The sequence below is a fragment of the Aquila chrysaetos genome, chromosome 10 (genome assembly GCF_900496995.4).
Source record: "Aquila chrysaetos chrysaetos chromosome 10, bAquChr1.4, whole genome shotgun sequence".
Taxonomy (NCBI): Eukaryota; Metazoa; Chordata; class Aves; order Accipitriformes; family Accipitridae; genus Aquila; species Aquila chrysaetos.
In genome coordinates this window covers 29,894,526-29,913,484 of record NC_044013.1, presented here as the reverse complement: position 1 = coordinate 29,913,484, position 18,959 = coordinate 29,894,526, and the positions used below count along the sequence as shown (strand labels likewise).

The 18,959-nt window shown below is 59.1% G+C and overlaps 2 protein-coding genes across 3 annotated transcripts; one reads left to right on the top strand and one right to left on the bottom strand.

Annotated features, from left to right (window-relative positions):
* Positions 1-202: 202 nt before the first annotated feature.
* On the top strand, positions 203-16,308 carry TSPEAR (thrombospondin type laminin G domain and EAR repeats). Of its 2 annotated transcripts, XM_030029266.2 has the most exons (13): positions 203-467; positions 3,282-3,502; positions 3,589-3,827; positions 3,954-4,044; positions 4,633-4,789; positions 5,202-5,333; positions 6,904-7,136; positions 10,063-10,249; positions 12,245-12,474; positions 12,770-12,957; positions 13,306-13,407; positions 13,703-15,314; positions 16,200-16,308. In XM_030029266.2, exons 1-12 carry the CDS (start codon positions 374-376, stop codon positions 13,854-13,856), a joined length of 2,028 nt encoding a protein of 675 aa, XP_029885126.1. In that variant the 5' UTR covers positions 203-373; the 3' UTR covers positions 13,857-15,314; positions 16,200-16,308. The 2 variants fall into 2 exon arrangements, with proteins under 2 accessions (XP_029885126.1, XP_029885127.1); XM_030029267.2 differs by lacking the exons at positions 13,306-13,407; positions 13,703-15,314; positions 16,200-16,308 and having other exon boundaries at positions 12,689-12,916.
* LRRC3 (leucine rich repeat containing 3) lies at positions 15,529-18,917 on the bottom strand. Its single transcript, XM_030029268.2, has 2 exons — positions 18,467-18,917; positions 15,529-16,989 (listed from the first exon to the last, which is right to left on the bottom strand). The coding sequence occupies exon 2, from the start codon at positions 16,985-16,987 to the stop codon at positions 16,124-16,126; it is 864 nt and encodes a 287-aa protein (XP_029885128.1). The 5' UTR covers positions 16,988-16,989; positions 18,467-18,917; the 3' UTR covers positions 15,529-16,123.
* Positions 18,918-18,959: the final 42 nt, after the last annotated feature.

The window sequence follows — 18,959 nt, the reverse complement described above, 5'->3', positions numbered from 1 at the left end:
AAAGATAAAAGCTCTTCAAGGAGCTGGGACTCCTCCTCTCCCACCACGAACTTCTCATTTAAATGTCTGCGCGCAGGCTGCAGCCGGCACTGCCTCTGCGGCTGCCCCGGGGGAGCCCCCACCGGCCCCCCACCCGCCACCCCTGCCGTGCCCCCAGGGGCAATGCCCACACAAGGGGACAGCAGAGCCGGGGCTTAGCACCCCAGAAGCAGCGAAGCAGCAGCCCAGCATGGCACGTCCCTGAGGAGGTCGTCCCACTGGCAGACTATGCGAGAGCCCCCAGGGGAGCTGAGCCGAGCGGTGCCTGCCTGGGCACGGAGGAGCGGTCGGCAGGAGGGCCCCAGTGGATGGACCCTCTGAGGCCAGCCCCCCGATGTCGGCTCCGCTGCTGCTCTGGGTCATCCTCCTCCACTGGGCCATCGGAGGGGGCTTCAACCGGGGGGGCAGGACGTGGCGGCACTGCACAGGTAGGAGAGAAGGCCGGCGGGTGGGCTGTGCCGGGAGGGAGGCGTCAAGACAGGTGTTGGCCGTGCCGGGGAAACACGCCGGGACCCGTGTGCTCCCACGGATGGGATGTTCCCCGCGCTGCCAGGGCAGACCCCAGACAGTGTGCTCCGTTTTGGGGGGGATACGTGGCTGCTGCGGGGTGCCCCATGTGGGGCAGCCTCTCCCTGGCAGCCCAGCCCCAGGGTTTCAGTGCCCGGGTGCCAGTGGACTGAGTCTCGGGGTGACAGCACAGCGCAATGCCTTGGGTGCGGCAGCTGCCAGCATCCTGCCCGCACCCATGGGCAGTGGGTAATGGGGTCAACCCTGCACCTGTAGCCCCCTGGCATAGCACAGGACCGGGGAGCGACCAGCCCTTCTCAGTGCCATGGGGAGAGCTGTATGCCCATCCCTGCGGCACAAGCATTGTCCCAAGTTCTGCTGGCCCTGGGGACTGATGTGTGGGGAAGGGAAGGGAAGGGCTGGAAGGAGAAGTAGAGGAGAGCCGTGAAGTCCCCCCCGGAAAGTCCCTCCCGCTCTGGACTCTCCGGGGCACCCTGTGCTCTTGCCAGACACAACCTACGGCCCTCCCAGCAGCAAAATGTCCCGGAAAGTTTTGGTCCCGCCACCCCCAGCCGAGGAGCTGGCAACTCCGACAGCATTTCCTGCAGGGAAGCGCCAAGAGCAGCCTGCGCCAAAGAGGGTCCCCGTCCCCTGGCTCTGCCTTCCCATCCCTGTCCCCATGCCATGCGTTCCCTGCCCAGGCAGTGAAACTTCAGCCCAGCTTTTGGGGCTGCTTGGGCCCAGGCTGCGTGTGCTTGGGGGTTGTCTCAGTTTGATGGCACCTGTATTTACATTTTATTACAGCCCAGCCGGCGGTGAGAAGGAAAACTGGGAGAGATCAGAGAGTTTCTGTCCACCGCCTCCTCCCCCAGGTGCTCCGGTCTCTCCGGGGATGTCCCCGCTGTCCCCAAGCAGCCTCGGCTGGAGGTGTCCAGGGGATGTCGAGGCCCCAGCATCAGCACATTTAACCGACCCCGTGTCCCTCTTGCCAGTGCCTTGCCCCAGCTCCCGGTGAAGCCCTGATGCCATCTGGCTGTGGGCAGCCACCCTGTGGAGCAGGCAACTTCCAGGCACGTGCACTGCCGGACCTGGGCTGAAACACTCCAGCCGCTCTCCCGGCCATTAACCGCCAGCTCCGCTCTGATCGTTAGCAGCGCTTTGATGCGGGAGGCAGATTGGGATGCACATCTTTGGGTTTAGGGATTTGGTTTTGGTTTTAGGACTTGGTCCCTTCCCACCCCACAGCCTTGGGCACAGCCTCTGGCCCCGGCTGAGCTGTCCCACAGCTCATCCCAGCCGCCTCCGGGGCAGTTGGGGGCTCCTAAACCCCTCTGCAAATCCAAGCCTGAATTCAACTTGTGCTTTTTGCTGAGAAAAACAGGAACTGGTCATTCCCCAAGTCATGCATTTCTGAAATAAGTTGTTTCAGTTAAGCCTCCCCCACCAAGGCTGTGCTTTAGGAGCAGCTTAAACCAGTGGAGGGGCGGGCAGGGGGGACGCAGAGGTGGCAGGGTGGGAAGGACCTCGCCGGTGTCCCTGCTCCAGGCTGGATGGAGCCACACGAGCAGATTCCTCCTTGCTCCGCCCATCTGGGTTTGGGCTGGCTGGGGGTGCCTGGGGGGGGAATGCTTCCCCTCTCCAGCTGGTTTGGATTCACACACACGCCAGTCCAGCCTTGCTCACAGCTCCCTCCCTCTTAGCTCTCCCGCTGTGCCCCAGCAGCCGAGATTTATTAGTACAAATAGGAGCTAAAAGCCTGGTCTCGCTGGGGAAGGGACAGAGTCAGGGATTTTTTAGTCTAGCCAAGTGCTGCTTCATCCTCTGGACATCATCACCGAGCCTCTCTGCCCTTCACTACAGACACCGCAGTCCTGCCAGGGAAGCACTCAAAAATTAAAGCTATGAGGGTGCCAAGGCAAGGAAGGTCAGAGAAGCACCCACCGCGGGTACAGCCCTTCCCACAGCTGCCGACATGGAGCTTGCTGAGATGTCAGACTGACGGCGACCCTGGCACTGTTACATGGGGATGGCTTTGCAGTGCCGGTGCGCAGTGCTGTTCTTCACCTGGGCAATGCCCTGGGGCTGGGCACGTTGTTTTCTTCTGTGGGGAGAGGATAATTATTTAATGAGCGGTTTTGGTGCCTGCCAGGGGAGTACGTGCCTGTGTGCAATTAGGGCTGGGTTGGGAGAGCCTGGATTGGGACTGGAGCAGGGAGCGCCATGTCCCACCACCCTGGGGACGGGTGGCCGCCCCATGAGCGAGCCTGTGGGCACTGGATCCCTGCCCGCTTTCCTGGCTCTGGTTGCAGTTGCTGGTGCTGGTGGATCCCGAGGAAGCTGGTGACAGCCTGGGGCTGCCTGGCCAGCAGGTCCCAGCGCCGGGGTCAGCATTTGGAGCTGCATCAGTGGGACGGTTCATGCAAGTGAGCCTGCACACTTGGTGTTCCTGTTGTGGGGATGGAGATGTCAGCCTTGGTGCCTGGAGGCCAAACCTTCCCTGTGTCCCCGAAGCAGGGGCTTGGCGCAGACCCTGGGCAGGGGACGGCAGGCTACTGGGACACGCTGGGCCCCCCCTGCTGCCGTGGAGCCCTCTGGCCAGTGCTGGAGATGGGCTGGCTGCCTTCAGCAAACCAGGCTGCCGAGCACCCCACCTCAAGGTGGGGACGCCATCCCACAGCGGGGCAGGGTGGGATGGCTGCCACCATCGTGACGTGCTCTGCTGTCTCTTGGCACAGACCTGCGCCCGCTGGACATCCTTTCGGAGGTGGTCCCCACCAGCGGGCTGGCCCGCGGCATGAGGGTGTTCCAAGTGCAGGGGGTGCGCGGTTTCCAGCTCGCTGCCTCGCGGCCCCGTGCCCTGGGCTTCCCCGCCTCCCGGCTCTTCATCCACTGCGACCGCTTCCCCGAGGAGTTCTCCATCATCGTCACGCTGAGGGTCCTCAGCGTCCCTGCCAAGGTAAGCGCCGCCGGTTGGGCACAGAGTGGGCACAGCCCAGCCCTGCAGCTTACGGCACGCAGATTTGAGTCTGTGCCCTCCTGCAGAGAAACGAGTACGTCTTCACGCTGATGGCAGAGGAGAGCCCCAGTGTGCTGGTGGGGCTGCGCTACGCCCCCGACAAGCTCCACTTCCTCTTCTGGAGCCAGGAGCACGCCGGCGGCTGGCAGACCCGCGTCACCTTCCCCAACGTCTCCCTCTCTGACAACCAGTGGCACACGCTTGTTCTGGCTGTCTCCGGCCAGTCCTTCTCCCTGACGGTGGACTGCAGCCTCCCCAAGGATGTGTAGGTTGGGGGCGGTGGCAGGGGGGTCAGGAGGGCTGGCAGGGCGATGTTCCTCCACCAGCGTCTCCTCCAGCCACCAGCAGATGCCATGAAATTGTCCCCTGCCTCTTCTCTGCCCATCCGCAGGGTGGTGGAGACACCATTTCCAGCCTCTCTGTCAGTGAAGAGAGCCAGCTTCTACCTGGGCAACAGGAGGAGAAGGAAAGGCGTGTTCACGGTAGGTGCCCCATGGTGTGGGGCTGTCCAGGGGTGCTCGTGGCTGGCCATGGGGCGAGCTGCAGCCCCCTCCCAGCCCTCCTATGCTGGCAGGGCTTGGGCAATGGCACGGGTAGGGGAGGTGGCCGGGGGTCCTCCTGCTGGGCTCGGTCCCCGTCCGGCTGTGGACATGCAAGGGGTGGTGTTGGCAACTGGCACTTCGTGGGACAAATTTAAGAGGACGTTGCCAGTGGTGCGGTGGCAGAAAGACAGTTGATGGCACAGTCTCACTGATATAAAGGTTAGGGCAGTGCCTGATCCTGACCGGTAGTGAAAAGTGGAGGCGGTGAAAGCCATCTGCAGCTAACAAGCCCCTTGCCAGTGCTCCCCTTGCACCAGCTGTTAAATTGCGCGGGATGGAGATTTTGGTAGGCTGAACGTGTAAGGAGGATTTGATAAATGTGCGTGAGTCCCTTGGAGGCTTCCACAGCCCAGGAGGGAGGGCAACGAGCAAGAGTTGGGAGGGAAATCCAGGGCATGAATCACCTGCAGTTTCCATTTCTTGGTCTTGCTGGACTTGCTCTCCAACCTGCTGCTCCCACTTTCCCAGGGCTTGCTGAGGCAGCTTGTCCTACTGCCAGGAGCCGATGCTACCCCTCGGATATGCACAGCCATGAACTTTAAAGTAGCGACACTCTCTGTCCCCACTGTCCTCCAGGATCTCCCCGTGAAGCCAGCAAGCAACGAGGTGCTAAAATATCCCTACGGTCAGTAACTCCTTGCAGCACGGGCTCAATTGGCTGCCTTGTGTTTGTTGAGGAAGGCTCTTTGTGTGGGGCTGGGCACCGAGCAGGAGTGGAGGGGAAGAGGGTGTCCCCAGTACCCTCTGTTTCTCAATGTGCGTGTGGGATCCAGGTCCAAACCCCACCTGGAGAGCCCCTGTCCGGGTCCCTTGGCAGCGCTGGGCTCATGCCAGTAGCCCCACAGGTGCCAGCCCCCAGGGTTTTCTCAGTCAGTGCCTTCCCAGTTTGGTGCCAGCATGCCGTTTCCCCCGTTCTCTGGTGCCCATCATCAGGATGGGACTGGGACATCCAACCCTTCCTATGTGCATGGGGACGAGCCTTGCTGCTCCTCCATCATGTGCGCTGAGGCGCTTGCCTTGCTCCTCTCTGTGCCCAGAGACTGACACGAAGGTGACCCTGGGGTCCCGTCCACCCTGCACCAAGCAGGAGAAGGCGCGGTTCTGGTTCAATGCCTCCCGGCGAGGGCTGTACCTCTGCAACGGCAGCGCCTGGATTTCCATGCTGGAAGGTACTGGTGTGCAATGCGCTCTTGGGGTGGAGGGAGGCTCTTGCAGCAGAGGAGGAGCAGAGATTTGACCTTGACAGCACTTTGGGGCGGGAACCAAGTCAGGCAACAGCAGAATGTGGGGGCTGGGTTGTCCCCCTGCCTCTCACCTGCTTGGCCGGGCTTTGCTTTGCTCTTGGTGCCCACATCGACACTTCCAGTGCAGCTTTGGATTCAAGTGCCTCTGTGAGCCAGCTCCCCGATCACTCACACAATGACCATGTTGTCCATCCAACTTATCCATGTTGTCCGTCCCTCCTGGGGCTTCTCCAGTCAGGAACGAGCTCCCAGTCTGTCCAAGCGGGACAGCTCAGTCCATGGAAAGCCATGCCTGGGGTGCTGGGGTGCTCCCTGCCGTGGGGTCCCAAAGGCGCAGGTGCTCCCAGTGCCAAAGCACTTGCGGGTGGACAAGAAGGAGCAGAAAGACTCATCAGCTGCCAGATATACCAGAGGGAGCAATGGGAGGGCGGCGGAGGCAGGTCCCCATGTCATCCTAGCTCTGGTGGCCTTTGTGCAGAAAATAATGGGGCAACATTGGAGCAAGAAGGTGGCAAAGCAACCAGAGCCGGGAGGGATGGACGTTATTCGATAACGAAATGGATTTTGCCTACTGGCACTCTCCCACTTGCTCCAGGCAGTCTGCTCAGGATCCCTGGTGAGGACGTGGAGGATGGAGCATGCCTGCAACCCAGCCATCCTTCACCTCTGCCGGGGTTTTTCTTATGCTGGCGCCCACATGGGGGGTTTGGATGAGCCATTTGCTCCCCACAGGAGCTGGCAGTGGGTGGACTCCCTATCATTCCCTACCACAGGCTTGGCACTGTGTCCTTGTTTTCCCAAGGAGACCTCGTGCCAGGATCTTGCTGACCTGCACCACTTGGTGCCACCAGCACTGGCCCTTCTTGTAGCCCTTCTCCTGCCATTTGTCCCGTCCAGTGCCCACCCATTTGCCGTTGGGACCGCTCCTAGCGTTTCCGTTCTAATTTCTGGCATTAATTGTGTCTAAGTCTTCTCTAACTTCTTCCAGAGCTCATGCTGACTCCAGCCAGAGAAAATATCTGGTGCAGGGCTGCCGCACCCGCAGGTGGGTGCGGGTTAACCCGGCTCATCTCAGCAGCCCAGGCCCTTTCGCTGTAGGTCTCTTCCTCTCCTCCCCATTCTCTTTAGGATAAATATATCAACCTACTTTGTAAGATGCAATCAAAATCCGTGGCATGTCATTCTTCACCCCTCCCAGAGGAGACTTCCCGGCAGAGCATTTTGCAGCCCTGCCCTCTGCCAGAGAACAGGCAGGGGTGGATGGGGCTGGATGTGTTGCCCAATGAGATGGAGTCAAGCCTTTTACCACTCGCTTGGGTTTTGGCCCTGCACCACCAGTGACACCAGGACCTTCATTCCCCGCCCCCCCCCCCGCCCGTAAAGCTCCATACATCAGCAAGCACCACCGAGCCAGCTCCACTATGCAACGTGGAGCCCCTCTCCAGGCAAGGTCATCTGGTTTTAACCTCACGCCTCTTTTTTTGTGGTCTCCTAGTCAAACAAAGGCTGGACTATTTGGAGGAGTACCAGAACCTGGTGACCAACTCTGAGACAATGGGTGTTGAGGTCTTCACCATCCCCAACGTGGGACTGTTTGCAGCCACTGCCAACCGGTACACTCCCCCGGGATCGGCCATCTATAAGTGGACTGACGGGAAGTTTGTGCCCTACCAGAACATCCCCACCTACCAAGCTCAGTCCTGGAAGTATTTCACTATAGGAAAGAAGGTAAGTCTGCCTGGAAGGTTATTTCTGTGCCTTCATATTTCAGTATAGTAAACTGCAATTGCCCAACACCAGCTTCTCCTCTGAAGCCCCGAGTCTCAGGCAGGGTTTAGGGGGTGAATCTTTCTCTCTTCTGTCTTTGATGGGGTCGCACGGATACATGTATTCAGCCAGTAGGGGTCTGTCCTAGGGACTGCTGGCTGATCTGTGTGCTGCCCTCTGTGTATACTATTTTTGCTGAGAAACAACTACAGCCACCCAGGCCATTTTCAGCAACTGATGCTGGCAGCGTAGGTAATTGCGTGTCCGGAGTGCTCAGATCTCTTCCCCAGGGATCTCCAGGATGTCTGCGAGGTCAGCCGCCAAAGCCAGCTGTTGGATCTGGATCCCTCCATGTGCTGGGGTTCATTTCTAGCAGGCTCTGCCTGTTCCTGCCTCAGATGTAGTGAGTGCCAGTGTCAAAATGTCCTTTGTGCAGAGTACAGAGCCTGGCCTGGGTGTGCTCATAGTGCAGCCTCCACGCTGGTGCAAAGGCTGACTCCCCGCCCTGCCCCAGGAAGCAGGTTTTGCTGCAGTTCCTATCTGGCACCGTGAAGTGAGGCACAGGGATCACCCCAGGCAGTGGCTGTGGCATTGCTCTCAGGGACATGCAGCTCCTGACATGGGAGCACAGAGAGCAAAGCCCTCCCTGAGCTCTGACTGTGGTGGGTGTCCGGCCATGTATAAGGTCCACTCTGGTCTCAGAGATCTACCTGTGGTCTTAGAGAGCCATTGGAGCCCATAGCTCCCTCCTGAGACCCACCAAGTCCAAGCTTCTGCGTTTTTAAGCCCTCTTGCTTTTAAATCATTCCAGGACTTTGGAGCCATCTCTTCTCCCCTGGGCAATCTGCCATGGGACTTCTGCCTGGTTTCTCTCCCTGGGGAGCTATTTATCACTTTGTGAGGAGCCCCGGGCAAGACCAACAAACATCTGCTGAGAGCCAGCTCTGTGCAGAGCTCCCAGGGGTGTTGGGATCGTTTTGCCTCTGGCATGACCTGTTCTGGCTTTGTCACCAGATGCTACGCACCGTGGCTGCAGGGCTCCCCCATCATAAGCCAGTGCTCCAGGGTACAGAGGGATGGGCAGAAGTCCTGCCTCGAGGCTTGGTGGTACTGACAGCCCTGTTGTTTGGATTCAAATGGGCCACATCCCCCATTACCTGCCTGATGGTGGGGTCCTGCAGAAAACCTGGTCAACCCCTGAAAATGCAGCTGTGTTGCAAAACTGGCTTTGGGCTGGGAGCATGCCTGCCATCCCCAGCACTGTGCCCACTCTGCAAAGCGGCTGCACCCCCACAGGCAGAAGACAGGAACGTCCTCAGCTGGGTTTATCTGCTGACGGGAACCACGTTGAGGCTCCCCAGTGTTAGTCTGGACCCACAACATCCCCTTGCAGTGATGGCTGTGGGGGCAGAGATGGCCAGCCTGGGGTGTCCCAACTCCCTGTGGTTCCCACACGGCAAAGCACCTGTGTTGGTGCTCACCAAGGCTTACGTGCTCTGGGTTTGCCTTCAGGTCTTCACCGAGAAAAACTTATTCAGATTTACCAGGCAGGATGACCTCTCTCCTGCACAGCTTGGGGCAGGTTTTCTAGCTGGGGCTAGCTCAGAACAGCTGGGGACAGAGGCAGACACCCTGAGTGCAGCTGCCCATGCTTGGCACGTTTCTGCATGGAGATGATAACCAGATAGTTGTTGCACCAGCAGCAGTACAGACCTCTCCATTTAGCCCAGGTTCCTCACACACGTTGCGGGTGGGATGAACCTCTGGAGGTGCCAGCACCTTGTTACTGCACCAGGACCTGCTGATGCTCTGCCAGGATGGGGTGAAGAGCCCCAGAGGGAAGTGTCGGGGTCTCTTGGTGGCTCCTGCCAATGGAGAGCAAGGGACCGCAGGTTCCTGAGTTGCGAGGTTGGATCCAGGCTTTTCTCTTCCCTCCGAAGCTGCATTTCTGGAGATGCCCTGAAGAGACTCCCTAGACTAGGGCTCGCAGGGAGAGCTGCCCAGCGCTGCAGTTGCACCTTCCCTGGAGGGATGTGTGGACCCAGCACAGGCCTGTGAGGGGGAAAGGTCTCCATCCTCGGGGGTGGCTGACCCTCAGCTGGATGAAGTCCCAGGCTGGTGCTGGCAGGGTGTTGTGCTGGGCGGGAGGCAGGAGACCATCCACACTAACTGTTTTCTGCTTGCGGGCTGTGTCCCTGTGCTTCTTTGTGGCCCAGACGGGGGCATAACCTCTGCCATTCCATACGAAACACGCCGGAGTGGCGGAGCTAGCATGCCACACTGCGTGCTCCCATGAGCTTGGATGCGCTCCCCGCCTTGCGCAAGCCCATCTCTGCTGCTGCACACTTGTCCCTAACACTCACAGGGAGGTTTTCTTGGTGTGGAAAATATTTTGCCTCAGGGAATCGTCATCATCGTTATCGTATTATAATCACATCTGCGATTTTTCTTCTGAACAACCTTTCCTTATGAGGAAGGTTTGGTAGCTTGGAGGCCCCCCCTCTCTCCCCAGCCTGTTTCGCCAGCACAGCCATGCTCCCCGTCCATGGGGCTGGTGGGGCACGAGCGGCTGCAGCACGGCTCTCCTTCCTCTTGACCCTGAGGCTGTGGCTGTGGCTCTGCGGGCAGTGGGCTTTGCTGCTGCCATGCACAAAGAGACCTACGGGCCAGTGGGCCCCTGTCCTCCTGTTTGGGTGCACTGTGCTGCTTGGGGGCTGCTCGGGGACCCCAGCCAGCCAGGGCCATCTTGCCCCACACCGGCCGCCTTGGACCCTGGCCCCGCAACCCATGGGTGCCTCCCCCACCCATCCCGTCTTCACCCTGCCCATGCTTGTCCGCACCCCTTTGAGAGGAGAAAACCAAGATGTCCTGGCTTGTTATTTTTCAGATCTTCCTAGCAGTGGCTAATTTTGAGCAGAATGACAGGGGTCAGGAGTTCTCTGTAATATACAAGTGGAGCCGCAGGAAAGAGAAATTCATCACGTACCAGAGGATCACCACGCACAGCGCTAGGGACTGGGAGGCATTTGTCATTGAGGGAGAGGCTTTCCTCGCAGTGGTCAACCACAGAGAAGGTACCCAGCCCTTATATTCCCTACCGGCCCGGCTCAGCCGGGGCAGGCGGCCCTGGGGTGACAGTGGGGACCATGGCACCCTGCTGCAGGCACCCTGCTTGAGAGCATCCTCCCATTGCCGTGGAAACACTGCAGATCCCTGCGCATCCTCTGCCTGCGTGCAGGGCAAAGCCGGGGAGTCAGTGCACGCAGCTCAGAGTGTGGTGTCCCTCAGGAAGCCCGAACCCTTGCAGACCCTCTCATTTTAGGAGAGAAAAGCACTCGGGGAAGCGGCTGACACAGTCCCCCTCTGGGTCTCTGACTGCAGGGGACAGGGACAGGAGTGGGGACGGTGTCTTTGCTGAATCTCTCCACTTCTTTTCATTTGTTTCCCCAATGCTACATAACGTGGTGAACACGGTGGGGTGGTGAGGGCAGCTGTCTGGGTTTGCAGGGGCTGAGCCTTTTGAGAAGCCAAAGCCTTGGCCTTGTGGGCACACAGGAAACTGAGGGAAGCTGAGTGAGAGCCTGCTGACATCCCTTCCTCCCTGGGCACCCTGCAGACATGATCCAGCCTCGTTCCCCTCCCAGGCCATGAGTTGTTCTGCGTTGGGGGGTGCACCCCTCAGCACAGGGGATGAATGGGTCAATACCACAGCCCCAGGTCTCCAGGATGCTCCTAGCTGGGTTCAGATTCTGGGCCAGTGGGCTCCTTCCCTGCCATCAGGGCTGGCTCCTGGGGCATCAACTCCTCTTGCACCAGGCTCAAAGCTGGTGGCACGTTGCTTGGGCTAGAAGCTCCCCGTGTGACCTGTTAGACCCCACCATGGCCAGTTTGGATGAGACCTACTCCCGTGGCAGTGGCAGCAGAAAGGTCCCTTCACTGGCCGTGCACATCATGCAGGGGTTAAGACCATCATGGCCAAGCCAAACTGGGGATGTTCCCCTTAGGGGTGTTGGAGGGTCGGTCTCTGAAGAGCTGCCACTTATCCACGTGGCCATTTCCCACTCTCCCTGCAGCCCTTCTTGCCAAAGGCTCTTCCATTGCAGTGAGGATTGCCTATAAACCCATTAACACGTGGTCCTGCTGCTGCCCAGCCAACAGAAACACCAGTGGGACCAAGTGGAGTACAGCAGTGCTTAGTGAGTGTGGGGTGGAAAGGGGCTGGTGGTGCTCCTCTCCTGTCCTGATGAAGCCAGCTCTTTATTAGAAGAATGTCTCTGGCTGGAGGGGTCATGCCAGGCTGGAGGTGCAGAAAGGTTTTTAGCTTTAAAGCCAGCTGGGTCCCACACAGACATGAGATTGAGATGCTTCAACAGAGCCCAGGAGCTGCATGGAGCATGTGCTTTGGTGCTGGTGGGCCCAGCCCAAGTGCTCAGCACAGGGCAGGCTGTGGGCTGCAGCATCCCCTCCGTCTTTCTGGAGCTCATGCTATCAGCGGGGATCAGCACATGGAGGTCCCTGGCCAGCTCCAGTGCTCAGGAGCTGACCACAGGGACTTAGCAAAGGAGAGCTGAAAAACATCAGTGCAGTGCCATTCCAGCTGTGGCCCCCCTCCCAGATGTGCAAGCTTGTGTACGAAGGGTGACGGCAGCCCGTGATGTCAATAGCTTAGAGATTTGGCTCAGACTTGCCCCACTACACATGGCCACCCTGTGGGACAGCCAGCAGAACTTGGCTGCCCTGGGATGCTGGCATGGTGCCCTCTGGTGTGCTGCTCGTGTGGGGAGATGGCACCCTCCCGTCCCTCCTCTGCCAGGAGCTGCCACGAAGCTGCTACAGCACGCTTGGGAACAAGCTGCCAGCGTGTTCAATGGGGATGGAGGCTCTAGGTAGGGATGGAGGCTCTTGAGTCTCTTTGGCTACTTCTTGGGGAGCAATCGGTCACTAGCAACCAGCCTTGCAACCTGCTAGCAAATATTTGTGTAGCTGAACCTGTTTCTGGGTCTTGTTTCTTATGTGAGCCAGGTATTCCTTTTCCTCACAGTGCACGTCTGTCTGTCCATCTCCCCCAGGGAATAACCACAACATAGACAGCGTGATATACAGGTGGAACCCCAGGACAGGGTTGTTTGAAACCAACCAGACCATCCCTACCTCTGGAGCCTATGACTGGGAATTTTTCACCATCGGGCCATATTCCTTCCTGGCTGTGGCTAACACGTTCAATGGCACATCCACTAAGATCTACTCGCACATCTACATCTGGCTCAGTGGCTCTTTCCAGCTCTTCCAGTCTATCCTGGTAAGGCTTGGCCACTGATCAAACTCTACTCCTCAGTCCTCCCTCTGGGTTTAGAGAAGCCAGGGAATAATTACAGAGACAGATGCTCTTCAGTCCTCTGGAAAGATAGTGATAGTTTCCCACTGATTCTCCCATAGGGACTGACAGAGCGAGGTTTATTTTTTTCCTTGGAGTGTTTTAGCAGTGGGTAACTTCCCTGCTGTGCCTTCTGCAGGTCCCCCCCACACCTTGCAGCATCCTTGGCTTGCAAAGGCTTGTCCACATCTAGCTTCTCACGTGGCTTCCTTCCCCACAGACTTTTGGTGCTGCTGACTGGGAGGTCTTCAGTATCGGAGACAGAGTCTTCCTGGCTGTTGCAAACAGCCACAGCTATGACAGTGGGATGCCAGCACCCTCTAACTTCTATGCCATCAACTCCTCCATCTATGAGCTCAACATCACTGCCCAGATGTTTGTCAAATTCCAGGACCTCCTCACCTACAGGTACCTGTGCAAAGAGTCAGGGTGCTCCTCAGTCCCCTGAACAACCTGGAGGTCTCCTGGAGGGTTCATGCAGGCTTGAATGCTGCCAGGGACCAAGACTGGTGGGGAGGGCAATGGGTGACAGGTCCTTGGCACCAAATCCCAGTGGGAGCTAGGAGAAGGCCCTGGATTTGGGAACAAGGGTGGATTTCCTTTCAGGAGCAGCCTGGGAAGAGCGGGGTTTTCTGTGTATCATCAGGGTGGCAGAGATTAGGGTGGGGTGGGCTCAGCCCCACGGACGCACAGCCCCATCCTCGGCTGGCCACGGAGGGGCCACCTCACCTGTCCCTCCACTTGCTTCATCCCCAGTGCCCTGGACTGGGAGTTCTTCTCGGTGGGAGACGACTCTTTTCTGGTGGTGGCAAATTCCTTTGATGGCTTCACCTTCTCTGTTAACAGTATTATCTACAGGTACTGCTGTGGGAGGAGGGCAGGGTTGGGTGGTTGGGTGGAACGACTCTGACGGGAGCCCAGCACGGGGGGGGAAAATCTCTGTGGATGCTGGTGCATCTGCCCAGGGAGGACAGATAGCACTGCTCCCTGTTTCTGGGGAGGTTTCTGGGCAGGAATGAGAAGGCCCCGTGAGGGACATCCCACCCTGAGCCACATCGGGGAGGTGGGAGATGCCAGCCCCACGGCTCGGCTTTCCTGCCCCTCTTTCATGAGCCCAGCTTGTGCCCAAGAGCTTACTGCCCTCCCCATGCAGGTGGCAAGGCTATGAAGGCTTCGTAGCAGCTCACCACCTCCCCACTGTTGGCTGTAGAGACTGGGAGGCATTTCACACCGTCGAGGGCTCCTATCTCCTCTACTCTAGTGCCAAGGAGCCACTTTCCAAGGTGCTCAAGCTGAAAACCACCTGAGGTGGCTGAGACACGCTCAGCTCATCACCAGGATCGGGGCGAGCTGGGCATTGAGGTGAAGACGGACCACAGAGCCCAGGAATGGCTGCAGCATGAGCCCTGCAGCTGGCTGGTTGTGCTCTCCGCAGGAGGGGGAGGAGGAGGAGGAAGGGAGCGCCAGGACTCCCTGCAGCCTTGTCCATGGACTGGCAAAGGGGCTGTGATCCTGCTTTGGTGCTGTTTCTTCTGGGCAAGCTCTCCTGCCGTGCTCCAGAGCCATGTCCTACCCAGGGTGCCTGGCAACCAGGTGCTTCCCCAGGCTCACCAGGATGCTGGCGCTTGGCAGTCTCCAGCCAGGAGGGACCCAGAGCTGCTATTGGTTGTGGCCAGAGCTTGCACAAAGCCAGGGAAGAAAGAAACTGAGCAGAGCGTGTGCTGCCAGGGTGGGTGTGTGGCATGGGGAGAAAATGGCATGTAAGAAATTGGGGAAAAAGATGGCTTCAGACTTGGCACTGGCTGCCCAGCATGTGGGGCTGTGGCGCTGCTGAGGACCCATCTGGTTTGACATTGCATGCAACATTTTGTGTCCCTCTTTGGTGGCCTTGCCACCCCATCCTGCTGCCATGGATGCCTGCCCACCCTCCCGCTCCACCATGGCTGGTTTTGGTCATCCTCACCAAGTGACATATATATATTGTACAAATCCATAGATGTGTACAAGGACCAATGCCAGTCCTTACACTTCTTTGCATGAGGTCAGCGACTCCTGAGCAAACCTGCTGTGCATTGAGACCAATCCAGCTACCACGGGCATGGGAAAGACCCAAAACTGCTCCAGGTGAAACTGTGGCCTCTTTTCTTTTCCTCGCCTTTGTCTGGGGGACTCTTTTGCTTAACCAGCACTCTAATAAACTGTGTGCACCCAGCCTTCGTCCCACGCACAAGCTGCAGGTACCCGAGCTGCTCTGCCAACGGCAGAGGCTTCCCTCCACTCAACAAGCCACCCTCGAGCAAGACAGGGCCATGTCCATGGTCATAGGTGGCCCACGAGGACGAGGTGGCCCTGAGCACAGTGAGGTTCTGGGGTGAGGGTGCCCCTCTGCCTCCCCCTGCCTGGGACCCTCTCCCCACTGGCCCAGAGCACCGTTCAGCCTTCCCCGGCCCCGGGTTTCCCACTGGGGCTGGGCCACCCACCCTGGTGCTGGGGAGCCCGCAGGAGGTGCCACCCCCCCAAGAATGGGCTGGGGAGGACACGACCTGAGCTGCCCCAGGGTCCGGGTCTGGGAGAGCAGCCACAAGAAGCCCCTGCAGACCTTCCTCCTCTCCCAGCCCAGCCACGGGTGCGGCTGGCTCTGCCAGGAAGGACCATTTCTTGCTTATGAAACAAGGCAGAATTCGATTTGCTTCCATTGTGCTGAGCCACAAGCAGCGTCTCTAATTCGGGCCTGAGGAAGGGCAACATAAGGCAAGACAAACCAGGTGAGATGCAGAGGCACCATTTAGCCAGCTGGCCCCTGCTTGAGGCAGGCTCGAGTAAGGGTGGAGGGGATGTAATCTGATGGGAGTCGAGCTGGTACATTGAATTTAGGCTTGTCTGTTGTGGGAGAGATTGAATTAGGACAAGTGCAACCCCCTCGAGCACCACCACCCTCCCCGGACACCTGGCTCCCAGTGCAGCACAAACCCTGAGGGCTTTTCCTATGTGCAGGCTTTATTGAGAAATCAAAGGTTTGGGCGCTCACCCCTGGGTTGCTGGTGGCAGGCAGAGGCTGCTGAGATGCTGCGCGGGAGCTGGGGGCTGATGTCCTGCTCTCTGCAAGGCCAGTCCCTCACTGGGGCCGGGACAGGGTGACCCCACTGCACAGAGTGACCCATCCCTCTGCACCCCAGGCTCCAGGGACCTCTAGGCCCTATGAAAGCCCCCTCCCCCAGTCTGTCTCCCCCCCCAGGGGCTTGTTCTCTTTAAACCACATGGATCGCAAGCATGTGGCTGGGGCTGCTTTCCCTGCGAGCCCAACTCTGGCAGGGGAGAAGGGGTCTGCGTGGGGGGTGTTCCTCCCTGGGAACCTGGGCTCCATTGACAGGTCTGCATGGGGTGTCCCCAGCATCCCTACCCCATGTCATTTGTTCACACTCAGTCCAGCATCGCTGGGGAGGGGCAAAGTCAGTGGCACTCATTTGCAGGACTGGAGCAAGCACTGGAAAATCCCATAGAGAAGCTTAGAAGCCCACCAGGTTGCCACTGGCTCCCTGCAAAGAAGCTGGGAACAGGGCACCCCAATCCTGCGCTACAGGGCAGTGCTGGTGGTCTCTGCATGGCCCTGGGTGCTCGGCAGTGACTTCAGGTAATCCACATGCTTGCAGGTGTCCTCTCGATTGTGCCGGACATAGCAGATCACATAGACGATGACCATGGCAAACCAGCCGAACATGGTGATGAACATGGCCACGTCCGTGGTCCTCTGACGCACGCTGCAGAAGTTGACACCAGCATCCAGAACCTGGAGCAGCGGTTTGCCCACATACTCCTCGCGTGGGGCCGTGTGGCAGGTGATGTCCTGGACGGAGTCAGGGTCCAGCCGTGCCTCCCACAGCACCTCCTGCAAGGCACACTCGCAGTGCCAGGGGTTGTTGGCCAGCCGGAGCTTCGCATTAAGTGCCAGCAAGGCCTCCTTGGGAATGCTGCGGATGCGGTTGCTGGAGAGGTCGAGGGTACGCAGCCCAGCAGCCACCCCTTTGAAAGCTGCCCTGTCGATCTTCTCAATGGCGTTCCTGGAGAGATCGAGTTCCTCCAGGTGGGAGAGGTGCCTGAAGGCATTGCTAGGGATCCTGGTGATGCTGTTGGCGTCTAACTTGAGGAACACTGCATCTTTGGGGATGTCTTTGGGGATCTCCTCCAAGTGCCGAGAGCTGCAGAGGACGGCCTTTGCCCCTGCTCGCTCTGTGCATTGGCAGCTTGGGGGGCAGGAGCTGCCCCAGGGGACACACAGCAAGAGACAAAAGAAAGCTTGGGCAACGCTGGCTGCCGGCATGGGTGTGAGGGTCATCTTGCACCCAGCCAGCTCGGCATGGCTGCTGGTGATTCCCCAGAGGTTGCAGCAGCTCCTGGGCAGCAGGGCGGCTCCTCTGCGATCCTGCAAAGCCTCTCCCATTGCTGGAGGAAAGCGGTGGGTGGAGGGGATATGACACGGCATTATTTCCTGGAACACCACTTACGTCTCATGTGTAATGTGCCCTGGCAAAGCAGTGAGAGGCTGGGCTCAGGAGCCCAGAAAACAAGGGCAGAATGATACTGGCTACTATCTTTTCCAGGACAGCTTAATTTGGTTTAAGATTAATTATACCTGGACATAGAGCTGCAGAGATTAAACCTTCCCCCCACCCCCCATCTCAGCACAGACTGCCCAGGCAGGCAAAGGGTGCTGCAGGATGGGAGTGTTGAGACTGGCATGGGGCCTGCGAGCCTCTGCCCCAGCCTGCTGCCAGTTTCCACATGGGATGCAGTGATTTGCTGCTGGAGAACAGCAGCAGTAAATTCCTATCTCACCGACCCCGAGTGTTAAAAAAAAAAGATGAGTCAGACTCCCCGGATCATCAGACTGGCTTAATCACCACCGGCTTTTTAAATAACAAGATGTGGAGTTCTTTTGCTTTCCCCATCTGGTCCATGAGCTAGTACAAGTCACGTTTCCAAGGGTTTTGCCAAAGCTGGGGTTTGGAGGTGACTTCGTTTTTTAAAGTAAACAAAGTGTATGGTTTAACAGCCTGACTCCGGGAGCTGGAGCTTAAGAGAGGAGCCACTGACTATCACAGTAAAGGGGGTGATCTGGGAACCCCAAGGGCCACCCCAGCCCTGCTGGGGATGAGGCAGGAGGTGAAGCAGGTGGGTCTTCTTTCCTCTGCCCTTTGGTGCTACTCACATCTCTCCTGCTGCCTTGGTCAGGCTGGGAGGGGAAAAGATCCCCATGGGGGGGGGGGAAGTTTGGGGGTGGGACCCTGGCATGCCCAGGGAGCTTTTCACCCGGGAATTAAATTATCCATGGTGCCAGCTGGGCACCGCGTCATTATCCCTCTGGTACCAGCATCCTTCTGATAATGGCATCCCCCTGGTAACGGCATCCCTTAAGTACCAGCATCTCTCAGGTATGAGCAACCTCAGGGTACCACCCGGGGGGATGCTCATACTTGGGGGATGCTGCCAGCGGACCTGCTCAGGGGTGTGGGACTGTGCAGTGGACTTTTCCAGGAAAGGTTAAATCACGCTGCCGGGGAATCTCTCTGGCCCTACAAATGGTCCCGGGGTCTGCCAACCCAGTCTCTCCGGGGGAAGCGAAGATGCGCTTCACGATGCCGGTTCCCACCGCCTGCCCGAGCCTGCTCCCGGCCCTGGCAGGGCTCTGAGGGGCCGCAGCCGCCCCAGCCGGCCCCCGCCGTGTGCCTGCGGAGCGGGGGTGGGTGATGCCCAGCCCCGACCCGCTCTCACGCCCGGGACGGGGACCGGGGAACCGGACCTGCCCGGGCGAGGGGTTTGGGGAGCCGGGGCCCCACTGGGCTCCGCGCAGCAGAACAGTCGTCCGTCCGTCCCCGTCCCCACCCCCTCCCCGCCTCCTGGAGTCCCGGGGGTCCCTTACCGGCTCCGGCTCCGGCTCCGGCTCCGGCTCCGGCTGCGGCTCCGACCCGACCTGTTGCTACGGCTGCTCCCGCCGGGGCCCCCAGGACGGGCGGTCCCCGCCTCGGCGGCACCGGGCGGTGCAGGGGCGGTGCGGAGGAGACGGGATCGGGGGGGGGATCGGGGGGTGCCCTGTGACAAGAAGACCGCTGGACCGGGGCGGTGGGGCCACCCAGGCAGCACAGCCACGGGTGCTGTGGGCGAGCGGCAGCTTGGAGCCCTTTTGTGCTGTAATTGAGTGATGCTAATTAGGTTTCAGCAATTCTCCTTAGGCTGTGGTTGCTGCTCGTCGGTTCGGGGCTGCAAAGCTTTCTCAGCCGTTGTAAGGCAGGATTGTCTCTTCCCTCCCCAGCTGTGCCCCCGGCCTGGCCCTCCCTGCGCCTGCGCTGGCTCTTGGCTGAGCACGGTGATGGAAGACCACAAGCAGTCATCAAGCAGGCCAAGAGCAATGGGAG

Bases quoted from the DNA above. Each gene is read 5' to 3' on its own strand.
- TSPEAR (XM_030029266.2), top strand. From the start codon at position 374: ATGTCGGCTCCGCTGCTGCTCTGGGTCATCCTCCTCCACTGGGCCATC. The intron at 4,045-4,632 runs GTAGGTGCCCCA...CCACTTTCCCAG, and splicing joins GAAGGAAAGGCGTGTTCACG to GGCTTGCTGAGGCAGCTTGT. The intron at 7,137-10,062 runs GTAAGTCTGCCT...GTTATTTTTCAG, and splicing joins ATTTCACTATAGGAAAGAAG to ATCTTCCTAGCAGTGGCTAA.
- LRRC3 (XM_030029268.2), bottom strand. From the start codon at position 16,987: ATGGGAGAGGCTTTGCAGGATCGCAGAGGAGCCGCCCTGCTGCCCAGG.